The sequence below is a fragment of the Cryptomeria japonica genome, chromosome 9 (genome assembly GCF_030272615.1).
Source record: "Cryptomeria japonica chromosome 9, Sugi_1.0, whole genome shotgun sequence".
Taxonomy (NCBI): Eukaryota; Viridiplantae; Streptophyta; class Pinopsida; order Cupressales; family Cupressaceae; genus Cryptomeria; species Cryptomeria japonica.
The window spans coordinates 676,425,657-676,444,145 of NC_081413.1; the positions used below are offsets into that span (position 1 = coordinate 676,425,657).

At 37.2% G+C, this 18,489-nt stretch overlaps 1 protein-coding gene across 6 annotated transcripts in view; it reads left to right on the plus strand.

The window, feature by feature from the left end:
• LOC131077227 (F-box protein At4g00755) overlaps positions 1-18,489 on the plus strand; it is a 45,883-nt gene that overhangs the window by 4,210 nt on the left and 23,184 nt on the right. For 4 of the 6 annotated variants that reach the window (XM_058014673.2, XM_058014676.2, XM_058014674.2 and 1 more), the window contains 2 exons: positions 5,868-6,284; positions 6,387-6,565. In XM_058014673.2, coding sequence (XP_057870656.1) covers positions 5,868-6,284; positions 6,387-6,565 — 596 coding nt within the window. Of the gene's footprint in view, positions 1-5,854; positions 6,285-6,386; positions 6,566-18,489 lie in introns of all 6 variants that reach the window. The other 2 variants (XM_059211080.1, XM_059211081.1) reach the window with 1 other exon arrangement.

Below are 18,489 nucleotides of genomic sequence, written 5' to 3' on the forward strand. Positions count from 1 at the left end.
TGAACATTCGAAACAAGAAACCTAGACAAGACTTCTATCCAGGGCCCAACTTAACCAAGAAACAAAATAATTGACTCATTTTAATCAATGCTTGTCATTGGGTCTTACATTCTTGTACTTTTTTAAATTCTTAATTAATACAAAAGGTTGAGTCATGTACATACATGAAGTAGGTGTAACTCAAAAAGTTTGTGGTGAATTTCATGTAATCATAGAAGTCTAAATGATAAATTTCTTGTAATAATATGGTCATTTACTGCAATAAATGAGTCCTTGGTGTGTGGTTATGCTTTGCTCATGGAATGTGAGAGGGTTTAAGTTATTGGTAGTAATGCTGTTTTGCTTAATAAATGACTGGATTTAAATTTTTAATCAAAAGGGGCTGCAGATATGTCATGATGATAGGTTGCTTCTCATGCCTTTTATTAATGATCAATCGCTTACAGTGGTTGTACAATATATTGAATTTGAAACTGACAAATATTGATTTTGGAAAAGTGATGTATCTTTGCACTGAGTTATTGGAAGTTTTTCCTATTTGGCTTTTTGAAAAGCTCTTGACCAATGCTAATGTTGAAATGTAGCTAGGTCGAATCCCTAGCGTAACTAATTTTAATGTGGCCCTTGGCCTTAAAATTAATTGTATTGATATAATTGATTAATGTTTAGGGCTGAGCCCCAATTTGGATAGCTTGTAATTGGGCTGGGCCCAAATAGATATCAATGTAACTTGTGAATGTTAAGGGCAGGCCCTATTTGGGCGCTCAACTTATGTAACTGATAATGGTTATGGGGCAAGACCTATTCATTGTGTAACTTGTGACCTATTGAATTTGTAACTTGTAACTTGGGGTAGGTTCTATGTAATTTGCAAATTGAATTTGTAATTTGGCACCAAGGCCGACCTAGGCATAAGGGTTAAAGGCATGTATATAAAGGAAGTGACTTGAGGTCACAAGACACACATTCAGAAAACACATTCCTATCTGCCATAAGCGAATTACTTTAGTGAACAGCAAAGTATGATTAGAGATTAGCGAACATCAAGCATAAGATCTATCACACTCATATGCATCTAATCTCTGCACCTACGAATCACCCTAGGGCAGCGAACACTTGCAAAGTCAGCAAATTGAGGTTCTTTTATCAGCGAGTTCATCTAAAGGAGAGCAAATTTATGTTACCGCTGGAAACATCATCTCAAGGCTGAGCGAAGACATTTCTGGGCTATCGAACCTGAAACAGACTGGGCAAACATCATTCTAAGACTGCTGAAGTTGTTCCCAGGCTGCTAAACCTGCTATACTGTCGAATACCTGTGCTTGCAGTGCGATCCCTCTCAAGGACAAGCAAACCTCAACTAGGACCACTGAATCACAGGCTGGGTGTCATTATCAAGTTTGGATATCTGATCTGCATTACATCAGATAAGTTATGTGTTGTGCCCTAGCTGGGTGAAGATGTATTAAGCTACTGTGAATAATCTAATCAGATTTGCATTTATTGTTGCTGGGTTTTTCCTCCAAGAGGGAGGTTTTCCCAGGGTATCACTGTGTTATGCGTCTCTCTTGTGTTTTCTGTTATTTACTGTCAATCTGATTGCTAAGATTAACATAAAATCAGCAGCTAAAACCTTCCTTTTATGCTTAGTTATAGGTTCCCAACAGATTTTTCGAAGAGTGACTGGCAAACCCATTTCGCCATTAATCTGTAATGTCCCCTTTTTGAAATAGGATTTAATAATAAACAATAATAATAAAATTAAAATGTAAAAGAATAAAAAAAAAGATTTAAATTATAAATATAAAAGAATCAAATTAAACATAACCATAACTAAAATTTAGTTAAGTTTAATGAATGGTCAAAAGGCATGAGATGAAAAGTTGTGACTTCCTCAAACATGAGATATAAAAGGGAGAAGAGAACTTCATTTGAAAGAGGGAGAAGGATGGAGGAAGAAAGAAAGATGTGTAAGAGGAATGAGAAGAAAATACGAAATTGGTCCCTTCAATAAGCAGAAATGATGAAGGGTTGTGTCTCTTTCAAAGAGTTGTATTTATGAAAGGTTGTGACCCTTGCAAAGGGGCAGACATGGTGAAGGGATGTGACTCTCCGTCACACTGGAGAATATAAAAAGGAGAAAGTCTCACTTGAGGAGGACATCCAAGGGAGATCAATTTGGAGAATAATTTATAATTCTCAAAGGGCAGCAATGAAGAGTGATGACTCATTTCTTATGAAGAGGTGTGACTTCCCACAAATGAAGATATAAAGAAGAGATTAATTCAATTGAGAAGGGGAATTGGAGGAATCATCCTAAGATCAAAGAAGACAAGAAATTCAATGGATCAATATCTAATATCAGAATTAATAAGGGTGAAAATTAGCAGACTTTGATATCTATAAGGACAAGATTTAGGGCAATCCCAAAAGGAGACATTACATAATCATTTCACACTTTCCAGCACATGATAGCAGTGTTTTGGTAAATCACTTGTCAAATGCAAGTCAGTGCTTGTTGGAAATCTAAAGAGATAATTTTTGTAGGTTGAAATGTGAAATGTAAAACAGTAAATCGACTATTAGAATGTTAATGAAATTATTTCCAGTTTTTTGTAAGCACCAAAATGTATTAACCCTTGTCTAATCTGACCTCAAGTTGCTGATTAAACCCTCAAAGAATATTGTCGAACTCTTTGCATACAATGTCTGAACTTACTATTATGAGTTTCTGTTTGTATTGTTTTGGTTTGTATGCTGCAATTGATGTTTTGAATGCTTCTAGCAATGCAAGATTGACTAACAATGACATAGAAATGATATGCCAGCTTTTTATGATTTTTCACATGCATATAAGTGACTGAAAATATTAACTACAGCTACTTGACAAATTATCAAACATTTGGCATTTATCTATTCAACCCAACATGAAGGTACAACAAAAGACACTTACAGCCAATAGGCATTTAGACAAACACTTGGCAAACAATAACCTTTGTTCAATATTAAGTGTGCTGATGTACATACCCTTAAGGTTATAAGTTCTGATACAAAATTGAAGCAATACTTTGACAAAGTCCATGCCTATGACGCTCACATGGGCCTGCCACAAATCTGATCTGAGATTTCCTGTGATTAAGAGCTGCCAATCAGTTCCAGAAATCTGATCAACAATGGCTGCAATAATGAAGCTACAGGTCTGCTTGTTAAGGTGTCTTCAATCTGCAATGTTTGCCCTTTTAATTTGCTCTCAAACCCTGCTGTAACATTCTGGGATAAATGTGCAGCTGATAATATGAATTTGTTTGCAGACCCTAGCTGCTATTATGCTTAAACATGAATTAAGAACCTGCAATAAACTCCATAGTGATTCCTGAGTGAAACCACCTCACAATGGTGCTTGGTTTTCCGTCCAACATCAAGAAATCCAAGAGACTTTGTCCTTAGAATAGTCCAGTCACTGAATATCAGCAACAATCGAGGAATAACTCAATATGATAGTCTCATAACATGCTCTTGAAGGAAGACAAGGTTTGTTTACAAAGACTGCTCAAACTCCAAATCAATCTCCACTCTCAATGTGGGATAAAGTCTCCTTTACTTTTAATTCCTCCTTATGAAGTGGTTTCTCGAACAAGCTGGAGAGCTTTATTAATTAAAATGCCTTTATATTGTCATTTTATAAAGTCACTTAATGCTATAATGGCCCCACTCTTAATGACATTTTATAAAGTTAAATAATAACTTTATAATATAATCATTAACAAATAATATCATTAAATGCCATTATAATTTTAATATCTCATTGATTACTCATTATCTCTCTGTCCCGTCTGAACCTGGAGGTCAACCATTGTTCCCACTACACATCCAACTGCCTTACTAAAAATAGTAAGGTGGGTCTCTAATGTAGCACTGACTTACTATAAATAGCAAGTACCTCAAATCATAGTCAGAAACCTATGAATAACCTAGCCTCAGAACATAAGAAAGATCTGGAGAAGTAAAGGCTGACAACTGCCACCTGAAAAGTTCCGTGATGCCCAAACTGGACCCTCTGAACAATTCCATTAGCCTATGAGGGTCAGGAAATAGGCTGATCCTCTGAAAACTGATGCTCACAAATGGGGACATTACACAAAAATTATAAGTAATGTGGATTTGTGGCTGATAAGTGCTGTAAATGTTAGGATCAGAGAAGTCGCAGTGCTGTGAATGAAAAAGTATGTTTTTAATAATGTTCTTGATAGCTCAAATATTGTGCCTTATAGCTTTCCAGTTTTGGTTTGTTAAAATCTATATATTTGATGTTTATAGAGAGTATTTGTCTTCATTATCCTTGTCATATGGAATCTCATCACAATGTCTGGATTAAACAAAGTAGCACACTCTGCAGAACTTGCAGACAATAACTCTACTCTACTTACATGTTTGTAGATCACATATAGTGATGAACAATAAGATTGTGGTGGTAATATGTCTTATCATTCTCCGCTGTCAATTGTTATTGCCACATATGCTATTAGTGAATGAGAATGAACTTGTATATTTGGCCGTGGGCATCAGAATTTCATTACACAGGGATCCTATGTCAGGCCCACGGGTATAAGTCTGGTGAGGAAGTAACAACATGTGTGTTATACAGCCAAAGATGGATCATGATGGATTGACTGAGTTATGGTCTCCCTAATAGTTGTTTTAAAAGACAAATTACTAGCTCATGTTTGGTAATTTTTATTATATTACACTTACTTTCTATATGTAGGTCTAACTTGAACATGAAGTTGAGTAATTCAAAGAAATTCCAATAAATTGAGGATATAACCTAAATGATGCATGTCTTCATTATGTTTTGTCTGCTTTCGTCTATAATTGTCTTAAATGCATCTTGTTAAGCTGTCACAGTATCAAAACAGTCTTATAATTGCAGCTTATTATTATCTTCTATCAGCTTCACACCTATTTGTAGATTAGATCACAGATAATAACTATGAGTTATAGGGATTTTGCCACAAAATTTCTTTGCACAGTGTTTTCAATATAATATAATTTAAAATCTCTAAGCCTGTGGAGGAATAATTGTGCAATTCTGTTTAATTTGTTTTTGGATCATGATATGGAGTTGCACAAGTTTCATATGCTTTAGCCTTGCAAATGGATGCATAATGGAGATTTTGCTAGGAGAGATACCTTTTTGCTATGGAAGGTTTAGATTTTGATTTCTGAGTGATCAGAAGAATAATGCATTCAAACTGACTTATCCTAGACAAAAATTACAGTTCTATTGTCAGTGTTTAGAAAATCCAACAAGTGATTGAGTCCTAGTGGTTCCATGACAGTTATTATTTCATGTCAGTTATAGATCTTGGCTTCATTATATGGGAAGAGTGTTACAAACAAAGAAAATCCAATTTCACCTTTAGAATCAACAAGATGGAAAACATTTATCTTCTCATTAACAAGTAAATTGAGAGGTTGGAATAAAGTCCTAAATTTGACAGGTAGTAATCCTTATAAAAAGATTTTAAACTTCTGCCATCAATTCTTGTTGAAAAGAGAAGTTTCAGGATTGAAATCTACCACTCTGCATTTATTCTCATGTGTGTTTTAAATAATCCTCTCCATTCAACTAACAAGAAAATGAGTTTCAAGATTAAACCTACATTTCCCAGGGTCATACACGTGCAGTTGCACCTCGTATGAAGGATGAAGGTAGCTTCATATTCTAGCCTAGTAAATTAAATCATGCTCATTGATTTGGGAACTTGACTTGCTATAGTTCAACCTCTAATCATATATATTGTGATGAGTAGTGGCTTCAGTTTTTCTTGCATTCTGAGTAACTACCGGCCAGATACTTGTTGCAGTTGCTGAAAACCAATGTTCTAGAGGGCTTTGCATCAAACTATTTCCAGAAGTGTCTAGGTTTGTATGCGCTTTTGAAATTGGACAGCAAGTCAATTTTGAAGGAGCCAGTTTGAGCAAGGTCACAGAATGGAAGAATATAGAGAGAGAGCACAGGGTCTACACACAATTAGCACGAGATCTTATGGAACCTGCAACTGAAAATAATTGTATTCAGCACCCTATCAGTGCATCTAGCACTGACATCTTTCCAGATGAGAGCATTATGTATACTTTACATCCATCGGCTATTGAAGATGACAGACCATCCTATTGGTCAAGTCAAGGAGAGAGTAATTCTGATGTTCCTGAAACGTTGACTTACAGGTTGAGCTCTAGATTATGTGTAGTCCATGAAGTCAAAATACACCCATTTCAAGGTATGTGCTAGACCAAATAATGTTCTATATGTTAGTCTTGAGCCACAGTTTGATTTACAAAGGCCAGAGCTGCTAACAAGTTTGTTTGATATTCCCAACCAGCCTACTTTCAGATGGGATTACCTATATATTCAGCAAAAGCAGTTCGTATACGGTTGGGTCGTACTAGATCATCAACATTGCTTACTTCTGGAATGCTTGATGGGATGATGTCAGCTGATAGGTCTGCAAGTGAGGACTATGTTTGGACATATATATCACCTGAGTTCCCAATGCAGCAGGTAATACATGGCTTTCTGGATCAACAGTGACTAATGAGGCTCTCTAATTAAGTTGTTTGTTGATGCTTATAGATTTGCATATTATGTCTCATTTTTCTTTGTTATTTGTTTCCTTATGGTAAGTTTAAAGTTTGTGTTGGGTAAGCATATCGGGATTTATGATTCACATACTTGGTAAAACTGCAAACATGGTTGATCCTAATTGACACTAGCAAGAGGGATGGAGACTGGATTTTTGTTTATGCATTTTGTGCTAGCAATAGAGATGCCATGTTCTTTTATGCAAATCCTCCTTTTTTAATAAATGTGCTATGCACAGAATGATCTTGTGACTGTAGTATTACAAATCCCAAAAAACTTATTACATTGACATGTTAGACAGTGTTCCACAGGGCCTAGACACCCAACCCAGATATCTAGAACATTCTGGGGATGGGGGATAGGGCATCTCCCCCTATCCCCCCCCTATTTTCCTAACAAAAGTAGAACATCCCTAAAAAAGAGGGACATCCTCTTCTTTTCTGCTAAAATTGTTGATGCCCTGTGTATCCTCATGCTTGCAACTTTTAAACAGAAGAAAAAAAATCCAATAAAATAAAATGTGGAAGGCTTCCTGAGCTTGATGTGGCTTACATCAAGCCTTCTAGACAGAGTAGAGAGGAGAGTGAAGAATCTAGTTTAGCCTTCCAGATTTAGGAAAGCTAAATTTGGAGTGCTTGCCTGCTGGAATTTGTCTCATGTGGTTCCAGTCCCTTTGCACAGGAATTGTAAAGGCTTGTTCCATGATGCTAGGAAAGTTTGAGATTCTTTGCCAACTTTATTCTTGAACAACATCAATGCTTTTCCTTCCTCAGATAAATCACTTTAACCTAAATACTTTTACAAACAAAATGATAAAAATCAACTTCATGGCCTTCATTTTGCTTTACAAAAGCAAGAAGTTAAACATGAAGCATTGCTGGTTAGAAGCAAGGAATAAAAGTAAAACACTAAGTCATTAATGAAAGTTGGGGACCTGTTGAATGGAAAGCAAAGTTGTTGTCTCATCTAATTGGTGGTGGTCAAAGGTTTATTTGTTTCAGATTGACATTGACTCACACAACTACGTAGTTGTGTGAGTAATGTCCACAATTTTTCAGGTTCTCTAGCAAGCTTTAGTAGCTGACACTCTGGGTTCACATTTGCTTGTTCAAATGAGTAATCTGATGTTTCTGATGAACTCAGTTGGTTTAGTGGAGTTATACGCCACTTTTCGAAGTGATTTCTGGCCTTTGGATTGGTCTCCAAGAATCTTGGAGAAGCTGTCTATTTTTACTAAGTTGCCTGATCGGCCTCGTTTGCTATTATTTGTCATCAGGATCACTCCGGTGCGATCGGAACTTGATTCCGATGTGTTCTGACAAGTTTTTGCAAATTTGGTGCATTAATGAGCTATTTTAATTATTTTACTAAGGTTGCTTAAATTTAATTCAAATATTTAATTCCAACCTTAGTGTTATAGCTTGTTGGAACCGACGTGAAAGGTTTTAAATCTTGGGCGCATAAAACAGTGACCTTAAATGTCAAAATATCATTATATTATTGAAAGTGGCATTTTAAGGGGAAAAAGTGAGTTTAAATTAATAAAGTGACTATTAAATTAAAGTACATTTATTTATAAAATCACTTTATTTTGAAAAGGTACATTTTATTCACTTAAGAGAGAAGTGATATTTTAAAAAGAAGTTATTTATACCACATTTGTGGTGTCTTGGAAAGTGTGCCCAAAGAAAGTCTCAAATATGAGCATTTAATGTTGAAGGGGGACATCTTGGAAATAGTGAATTCTTGGGATTTGGGTTTTCTGGATTCAGTTCTGGAAATATTTGGCATTTGAGGACGAAATCCCTCAGATGTGACATTTCCTATGCCTGTGAAAGACCAGGTCTGGGGAGTTTTTATAAGAACAAACGAGCATTGAAGAGACAATGGTGAAAGGTATTTCGGATTATCGACAAAATGCAGCTGGGAAGATAACGCAGTACCCAGCTATTCCCTTTAGCTACAGTATCTGAGTTTGGGATTGCAGTTCAATCAGTGCTTACAGTTGAAGGTTTGATTTTGCAATAGCTGGGTGTAGCTGGAAGTTTCCTTTATGCTGGGCGTAGCAATAACAGTCGCCTGTATAGAGAGTATTGGCAGAAAGGTTGAGTGGGTTTGGTATTGTTACAGCATAAGGGAAGCAGTAGTAATGGAAATGGTTGGCAAAACACATACATATAGTGCTGAAGCCGAGTTTGTTGGTGTACACAGTCTATAACATGCTGGGTGAAGTAAGAAGCATCAGTGTTCATAATATTTGCTGAGTTAGTCACAACAATAGAGCTGTTTGGTTTTCAGGGAAGACCCTGTTAGTGGATGCGAATCACTCTAGCCATCGTCCCCCCACTGTCCCCAAACTTAGGCCCTTGGTCCCCCCGTCCCGGAAACCCGTCCCCCCATCCCCCCCTCCCCAACGCCGGTGGAACACATGTTTTATCACAACAACAAATAAGTCAGGTTCTTTATTGATTCATTCTGAAAGTTGTGAATGCATGTTGTTTTTGGGAATTGGTGGTGTTATCATTACTGCAATTGTATGCACTGTGTGTTATTGACAATAATATCTGCAAAGAAAAATCTCAGTGTTATAAATCCATTGTAATATTCAATTGGTGCAAATGAAAGCATTAAATTTGCTCGTGTATATCAATGCATTGCTCTTGTATATTGGTTTTATCTATGTATGAAACCTTTCCTACACCAAATGCACCAGGATACAACTAAACCACAGAAAACTTCAGGAAAGGGAAAAGTATCAGACCATTATTGAATTTTCAACAGATAGGGTAGCCCATTACGTGTTCCCTTTCAATTGTAGAAGAGTTTTCAAGGGTTATATACTAGGTATGGGCTCATCTTTATACTTTATCTATTAATTAAATATATTTAAATGCTCATATTTTTTATAATTTAGCTTTTTTTAGTTTGTTTAAGTTATTTTTTATGTATTTTAAATCTTTTTTTATTTTAAAATTTTTAATATAATTTTATTTGCCAATCCCCTTTTGTAAGTGCATTGTCCTCCCCACTCCGTCCCTGAATCTTGGAGAAATGCTACTTGTTAATGAAATAGCTGTTTTACTGCCTTAAAAAAATCTAATTTAGTTCCTCACAGACCTCATATTATGTTAAGACGTATTAGCATTATTGTCATAGCTATTTAAGTTAAATACGTTTAAGAGATTAGAAAGTTTGGAAAATGTCAAAAACTACGGAACATCAAAAATTGTACAGATCATTGAGAAGAATCATAAGTTCAAGTTGCATGCTACAAAATACGAAAACTACTGAAAAGGGATATTTACCAGTTCATGCAACATAAAAACATGATATATAGCAACCCTGGAAACATTTTGCTTTCTTTGATGAGTACCAATTGAAACATAAAAATGAAAGCATTGGCCTGTTTAGGCTTTGTATCATTACAATCAACCTATTAACTATTTTAATCAAATTGTAGGGTAACCTTAGGGTAGTTACGTGATGCAGGTCTGACAGATAGATGAGCATATCATCAAATATTGTTCAAAACAAAGATGTAAATATCTTAATCGGTAATAAATCTTTTGGCCAAATTTTAAAAAAAAATCAGGAATCGGAAAAAAATCGGCAATAAATTGGCAAAATTATCGAACATTTGAAAATATATAATTTCTGAAAATACAAATATTTTAAAAAATTAAATTAAATTCACCATCATTTTTTATTTTGATTCTTGAATAATAAATATATTAAAATAATGGATGTGCAAAATCTATTAAAGGTTCATTAAATTAAATTAAATGGTAATAACTATTTGGAGAATTTAGAGGTATTACCATTAGAATGTGTAATGATGGATATGTAATATCTATTAAAGGTTCGATATATGAAATTAAAAAACTCATTTGTGACCATAGCGGACCATAGCGCCCGATACCTCCAAATTCTCCAAATGGTAGCAAATCCCATCTTGCTGAGCCTGCAAACCCTGTTGGCCATCGCGTGAAGACTTGTGTGCTCAGTAAAAATGAAATCGCGGATTTGCACCCACTTTCTAGGGTTAAAAACACAGTCGCTTCTACAAACGCGATTTTTTCCAATTTGATCGTGATTTTATCGCGATTTAATCCAGTCAAAAGTTCCCGATTTTTTTACAAAATCGCTGGCAATTTATTGGACGATTAAATCTTTTGCCATTCTAACTCGCGATAAATCGCTATTCAGGCGATTTTTGAACAATTTTTTCATCCTTGGTTCAAAACTTCAATGAATTCATTAATAGAAGCTGGCCGTTAATATTGATTAAGAAAATTTGTTGTGAACATTTTTTTTTTCAAGAAAAAATACAGGAGTGTTGCAGCTGAGGATCATGGGAGACAGTTCAAATAAATTTGATTTGAATACTGCTAACTGTTGTGACCTTTTCACACATCGCCCCATTGCAAATGGGGACCCCCTGTTTTTGCTTTTTAGGGTTTTGCCTTGGCATCGCAACTGCTAATCACCAGTCTTTTTGCAATGAGGAGTTAAAGTTTTTGAGAAGTCATCCGAGTCAGATAGGGAAATCATGCTTAGAATAGTATTTTGGACACTATCAAAGCACTCAAAAGGCTTGAAGGACGAAAAACGCAATTGCTTAGGCTCAATTCTGACACCTTCCTATTTTTGTGAGATTTTGTTTTTTTGCTTTTTTGATTTTTTGGCACTTTGGGACCAATCCGGGATGTAGTTTTTTTGGCCTTCTTTTTGCTTTTTTTTTTTCAGCTTTTTCGAAAGTTGACATAGGATTGGGTCCTGTTGATGTGTGTTTTATGCACATAACATTTAGAATAAAATACCAAAGTAATTTACCCTCTCTTGAACAAAATCACCTCAGATGCTAAGGATATGATCAACTAAAATGATTCCAAGGTTTCTATAGTCAGGTCTGGACGAGTGGGTAACTCAATGGTCGATGTGAATTGTTGTTTTCACTTGGGGACTTACACAATTGTTCGAATTAACTTTTCTTATCATGATATGGAATGGGTGTGTGTTGATGTGTCTTTTGTACACGACCAAACACAAAATGAAATACCTAAAGTTACCTTATCCTCTCTTGAACAAAGTTCCCGATTGCTGAAGATCTCGCCGAAGGATCAGTCAGAGTAACTCCAAGGTTCTGTTATGTAGGATCTCTACGTGTGGATAAGCTCTCTGTGGTATGATGTGATTTTGCTGGAATCACAAGGGGACTTACACTTGATGACTGAACGTCTGATTTGCTTTGAATATTACTGGAACATAGGATTTCACTAGCCTAGATTTTGAAAAAAAGAAAAAAGGATGAGGGCGAGGAAAGGATCTAATTCTAACACTAAGAATGTAAGAGCAATGAATGACCTTTGATGAAATTCTAACTAAGTCTTGTTTTGACATCCAAGGACCATCTCCACAAGGTTAGTGCGATCTTCGGAGGAAAGCTTTATGATGTTCAGATCATCACTACAGTACCATCAGGTTGATGCATGTCAATGAAGAAGCGACAATTGAAGTTAAGCTTAAGCTGAATGATTCCAGTTGACTACACAAGGCAAGTCTGCAATCAACAAACTGCTAGTAGTATGGATATACAAATTTCACCATCAATCAAACACATTTCTTCCACTCATCTAATAACATGAAATCAAATCTGAGAAGTATAGAGACCATGCAAATTGTTGAATCGACCCATAGATTTCACCATTTCTTCAATGAAGTTTACAAGTCTTTTACAACAACATCTTGGCAACAATCTTTGCCTTCTCTTCCTATTCTACTCTAACTGCTATTCTATTTGCTATTAATCATTAGCTATTCTAACCTCTATGAACTAACTATTAACCTTCTAGCTATTAGCCTTTACAAATGAGGAGCCATGGCTTATATAGTGCTCTCAATACAATTCAATGACTCCGATCGATTTGAGATCAATGGCCGAGTTTTTACAATGCAAACCCTAATTAGGGTTTGTTACGACAAACTTAATTCTGGCCAATGAAATAATTGCATTATTTGGACACATGTCTTCTCTGGAATATTCGACCAATGGATAACCAGGGTAGGTACATCGAAGTTTGTGTCATCTTTGATGAGTCGGGTACATTGAATCTAGACACGCTGAGGTGGACCAATCCAACTGGAGGAATGATGACTGGGACGCCACCTTGTCTGACACTTGTAACTTGGTTGATGTTTCAATTTGATGATGCTGAGAAGATAACTTTAATTAACTCTTTTGAAACTATTGGCTCCTTCAACGAACCCTTGCTTTAACCTCCTTTGTCTTTGATGTGCAGGATGGATGGTGTACCTTTCCTTGAAATGCTAGACTAGAAGAGGTCATCCTTGATGATGCTGGACTGGAAGAGGTCGTCCTTGCCCTGGCCTGGTCTTCTTTCATCTGCAAAACAAACCATAAGATGATTAAGGACACATAATATATTTATTCTAACATAGCATTTTCTACCTTAAATCATCAACAAGAAGACATCAAAATGAAGTTTGCTCAAGATTCTTTCCAGGGACAGGCCCCATAAGAATTTCGCCCTGGACCCTTTGGAAGGGTCAGGAGTGAATTTCTTGTTATGAGCTCATTTCTTCATATTTGATGACTCTTGGCAATTCAAGGACATGCCTAAGGACACCTTTAATCTTGATCCACACTAGACTTGGCATAAAATTGAGGGAAAAGATAGGTTTTGCACAATTTCGCCCTGGACTCTTTGGAAGGGTCAGGAGCTCATTTCTTTCTCTAAGTTTGAAATTTCATTTCTTAAACTCCAATCTACATTGCCAAGCAAAAATACATCACTCCACTTCCATATACGCTATAGGAACCAAAGTTTTGACCTCAAAATGAGTAGAAGAGAGAATTTTGCTAGAAATCATGGCCAGAAACAAGACCTATCCAGAATTTCGCTCTGGACCCTTTGGAAGGGTTAGGAGCGAAACTCCAATTTTAGCTCAAAATTTGCATCTTTGGTGGTCAAAAATCTTTCCAAGGAATTCCAAGTAGCTTCTTCCACTCTAGTCTAGGCCTGACTTCACTCAAATCTTGAAGAAAAAGGTGGTTGGAAGAATTTTGCTGTGGACCCTTTGGAAGGGTCAGGAGCGAAATTCACTTTTTAGCTTAAAAATAGCATATTTGAAGGCAACAAACTATTCAAGGGCAATCCTAGGGGCATCCCTCACTCGATCTAGGCTTGACTTGGCACAAACTCTTGAAGATAGAATGTGTTTTAGGATTTTTGCTCTGGACCTTTTGGAAGGGTCAGGAGCGAAAATCTTGTTTTGAGCTCATTCCTCCATCATTTCAACTTGAATCCACCTCACAAAGCAAGAAAACACTTCTCCTCTCTCATCCAACCCAAGTTTGACTTGATTTTGCAAGGAAAAATAGGTGATTGAAGAATTTTTGCCCTAGACCCTTTGGAAGGGTCAGGAGCGATTTTCATTATTTGGCTCAATTCCTTCAAACTTGATAATTATTGGCAATTTGAAGCCATCTCTAAGGCCTTCTTTGATCTCAATCCTCACTAGACTTGGCATAAATTTAAGGGAAAAGATAGGTTTTGCACAATTTTGCCCTGGACTCTTTGGAAGGGTCAGGAGAGATTTTCAAGTTTTTTAGCATGTTCCTCCATCATTTAATGTCAATTCACCTCCAAGACTAAGGACACATCGCCTCACTCCCATCTAGGCCATAAAAATCAAAATTTTAACTTGCCTTGCAAAGAAAGTAGGTGCTCTTGGGATTTTTGCTTGGGATCCTTTGGAAGGGTTAGGAGCGAAATCCTTGGTTTGAGCTTACTCCTCCATCTTTCAACCTCGATCAACTTCAAAAGGGCAAGAACACCTCTCCTCACACTCATCCAAGCTATAAAAACTCAAAGTTGACCTGATTTTGCAAGGAAAACAAGTGATTGTAGAATTTTCGCTCTGGACCCTTTGGAAGGGTCAGGAGCGAAATTTTTGATTTGGCTCAATTCCTTCAATTTCAATGATTTCTAGCAACTTGAAGTCACTCTTAGGGACATCTCCTTCTTGATTTTACCTTAGCCCACACTTTATCTAGCACAAAGTTGAGAGCAAAGAGAGGTTTTGAGAAAATTTGCTCTGGATCCTTTGGAAGGGTCAGGAGCGAAAATCTCATTCTTGACTTGATATTTCATCTCTTCAACTCCAATCCTCTCTAGAAGGCAACTAAACATCATTCTTCACCCAAGGGATAAGGTCTTAAGCCTAAACAAGGTCAAAAGAATAGGTTTGCAAGGAATTTCGCTCTGGACCCTTTGGAAGGGTCAGGAGCGAAATTTCCTTCCTTTGCTAAAACGCTCATTCTTCAACTCTTTCAAACATTCCCAAAGGCCACAACATGTTCATTCTCCCTTTCAACATGCCTTGGACATCAAAATTTGGTCAAACAAGGAAGGGAAAGAGTCTTAGGTAGATTTTCGCTCTGGACCCTTTGGAAGGGTCAGGAGCGAAAATCATTTTTTAGGCTTGATTCTTCACTTTTCCAACTTCAAACCACCTCAAGAAGCAAAGTTAGATCATTTTCCACCTAAGGAACAAGGATTGGATCCCAAACAAAGTAGCAAAAGAGGTTTATAGTGAATTTCGCTCTGGACCCTTTGGAAGGGTCAGGAGCGAAATTCTCTTTCAAGCTAAAATCTTGATCTTCAAAATCATCCAATTACATCTCAAGGCAAGAACATACCAATTCATCCTCCATCAAGCCAACGCCTAGCCAAAATAAGGAAGAAAACAAGGGTTATAAGGATTTTCGCTCTGGACCCTTTGGAAGGGTCAGGAGCGAAAATCATGTTTCCAGGCTAATTTAGCACTTTATTCGTCCAATCCTCCCCCAAGCTTGATCAGACCAACTTCCATCCACCCTAATCAAGGCAACCCATCACTCAACTGGCCCCAGGCAAATTCAAACTAGTTTTCTAGGCCAAAAGAAGGCTAAATGGAGGATTTCGCTCTGGACCCTTTGGAAGGGTCAGGAGCGAAATTCTCCTCCCAGGTTGATTTTCATCATCTTAAGGTCTAAAAACTCCTCTTCAAGGCAAATATATATCAAAACCTACCAAACCATGCCTTAGAAGCTCCAAACTTGGTCAAGCTAAGAAGCAAAATAGAGGAAATATGAATTTCGCGCTGGACCCTTTGGAAGGGTCGGGAGCGAAATCCATGCCTTAGGTCATAATCTTCATCCTTAAATGCTTTCAAACACCTCTTAGGCAAGAACATATCAAAACCTTCGCCATAAATCTAAGGAACAAGACTCTTAGTGCAAACAAAGTGAAGAATGGATGTGCTTTGGAATTTTGCTCTGGACCCTTTGGAAGGGTCAGGAGCGAAATTCACCTTTTGAGCCAATTTCTCACATATTTTTGTTGGATTTTGAGTATTAGACCAGCAATCAGACTTTCAATATGTAATTTCAGATTAGGATTAAGTGAATAAGACTAGTAAATGAAAGAAAGAAATGAGTGCACAAGAGACCAACTCAATTACCCTGGGAAAACCTCCAAGGAGGAAAAACCCAGCACTAAAGACCCACAGGTCAGATTATGTATTCAATTCTGAATTGTAATAATACAATACTTAGTTCAAAAGTGAGATCTTCAAACTGCACACTTGCATGAATCAGATCTGCCCTTTTTAAACACCAGGTCTGCACTTTAACATTAACCAGATCTGTACCTTGACATGCACTAGGTCTGCTCCTTTTAACAGCTGAATCTGGACATTCACATGCATCAGGTCTGCACTTTCTTGGCAACTGAATCTACACTTTCAGTTTGCAATTAGGGCATAGAGCTCTTCACACAATGTTGAATCTTGTGTTATCAGCAGAGTCTTCAACTTTGCACAATAATGTTCGCACTTCTAGGTATCAAGGTCGCACTTAGATTAGACTGAATTTGCACCTTGACTGAAGTATTTCACATAGACTGAATTTGCACCTTGCTGGAGTTATTTCGTATAACTGAGAGCATAAGCAAAACTGAATGTATTTGACTTGTGAAATGGCTTTTATTTATATGCACCTTTAACCCTTATTTGTAAGTCGGCCTCCTTTAAGTTTTGGCGCCAATATTATTAATGCGAGTGTATTTAGGATAGCGTGAGGATTAGGGCAGGGCCTAGACTTGGGGCACGTTACCCTTTAGGGCCCAGACCTAAAAGGGTTTGGATGTTGCCTTAAGGCAATCCGAACCCTATATAGCCCTAGTTACAAACAACAATTTTCTCCTCCTCATACCTTGGACAAACTTCATTAGGCCTCCTTCCCTCATGATCATGCAAATTTATCCCTTAGGTTGACATATAGCTCCAGTTTTTGCGAACAAATAGGGTTTTACATGAATTTCGCTCTGGACCCTTTGGAAGGGTTTGGAGCGAAATTCACCTTTTAGGCTAGAATCCTTCATTTTTTTCACCTCCAGTCACTCCCTAAGGCTAGAACATTCAAAACACCTCCAAACATGCCTTAAAAACTAGGAATTTGGTCTTGACGTGATAAATTGAGGTGTATAAGGATTTTCGCTCTGGACCCTTTGGAAGGGTCAGGAGCAAAATTCCTAATCTTGGCCAAGATCCTTCACATTTTCACATCCCATCACCTCAAAACTAGAACATTGGTCTAAACAAGGGAGAAAATGAGGTGTTTTCAAGAATTTCGCTCTGGACCCTTTGGAAGGGTCAGGAGTGAAATTCCTACCTGAGGCTAATTTCCATCATTTTGTCACCTCAAATCTCCTCTCGAAGACAAATGTGCATCAAAACCTTCCCATCACGCCCCAGAAGTCAACAAATTTGGTCATATCAAAGAGCAAAGTGGAGAAAAATGAATTTCGCCCTGGACCCTTTGGAAGGGTTAGGAGCGAAAATCATCCTTGGGCTCAAATCCTAACTTTATTTTCACATTTCCTCATTCAAACAAGCGTTTTTACCTTCATTCAAGCCTGGGAATGCGTTAGTTCTAGGTTTTGGTCAAAGTAGAATGTCTTATGGAGAATTTCGCTCTGGACCCTTTGGAAGGCTCAGGTACGAAATTTGACATTTTGGTCTCTCCGTCAGGATCATTGTATGGAATATAACATTTAAGTATAAGAAATTTCTTTCTTATACTTTAAGTTATATTCCATATATACTGTCAGGATGTTTGAGAGTGGTTTCGGACCTCCAAGAGTTATATTGCAAAATCTAGTTTTTGGAGGATTCTTCAATTTTCCAGACTTAGTCAAATTTCAAGATCAGGTAGACATTCCAGACTTAGCCAAATTTCAGGGTTTTTGAAGATCGGGATGACATTCTAGACTTCATGATTCACCAACTTGACCTAGCTCAGACCTTCAAGGATGATACTCATTCACCAAGCAAGACACAATTAGCAACAAGAGCAAAACTAGGCCCTAAGGAAGACTCTCAAAGAAACCCTAATTCTGGGGCCCTGTGGACTCACCCTGGCTCAAGCAGAGCCTGCCATCCTAGTAATCCCTTTGGCAACGCTCATAATGCAAAGGCTAACAAACAAAACCCTAAAAACCTAGAAAGAAAACCCTAGAAAGCAAAAAAAGTAGGGGTCCCCATTTGCAATGGGGCGATGTGTGAATACGTCACGACAGTGTGTTGATAACTTAGGATATGGCAATGTAGTTCTGGACTTAATTCTAACAAGACTTACTAAAAAATGGCAAAAGGGAATAGGGTTTAGGAAATCTATTCTAAGCCTAGGAATGCAGGAAATGATGAACAAATTTCGTGGGGAATCAAACTAGGCAAGGTCTCACCATCAAATCGAACAAATTTTGACACAAGCTTAGTGC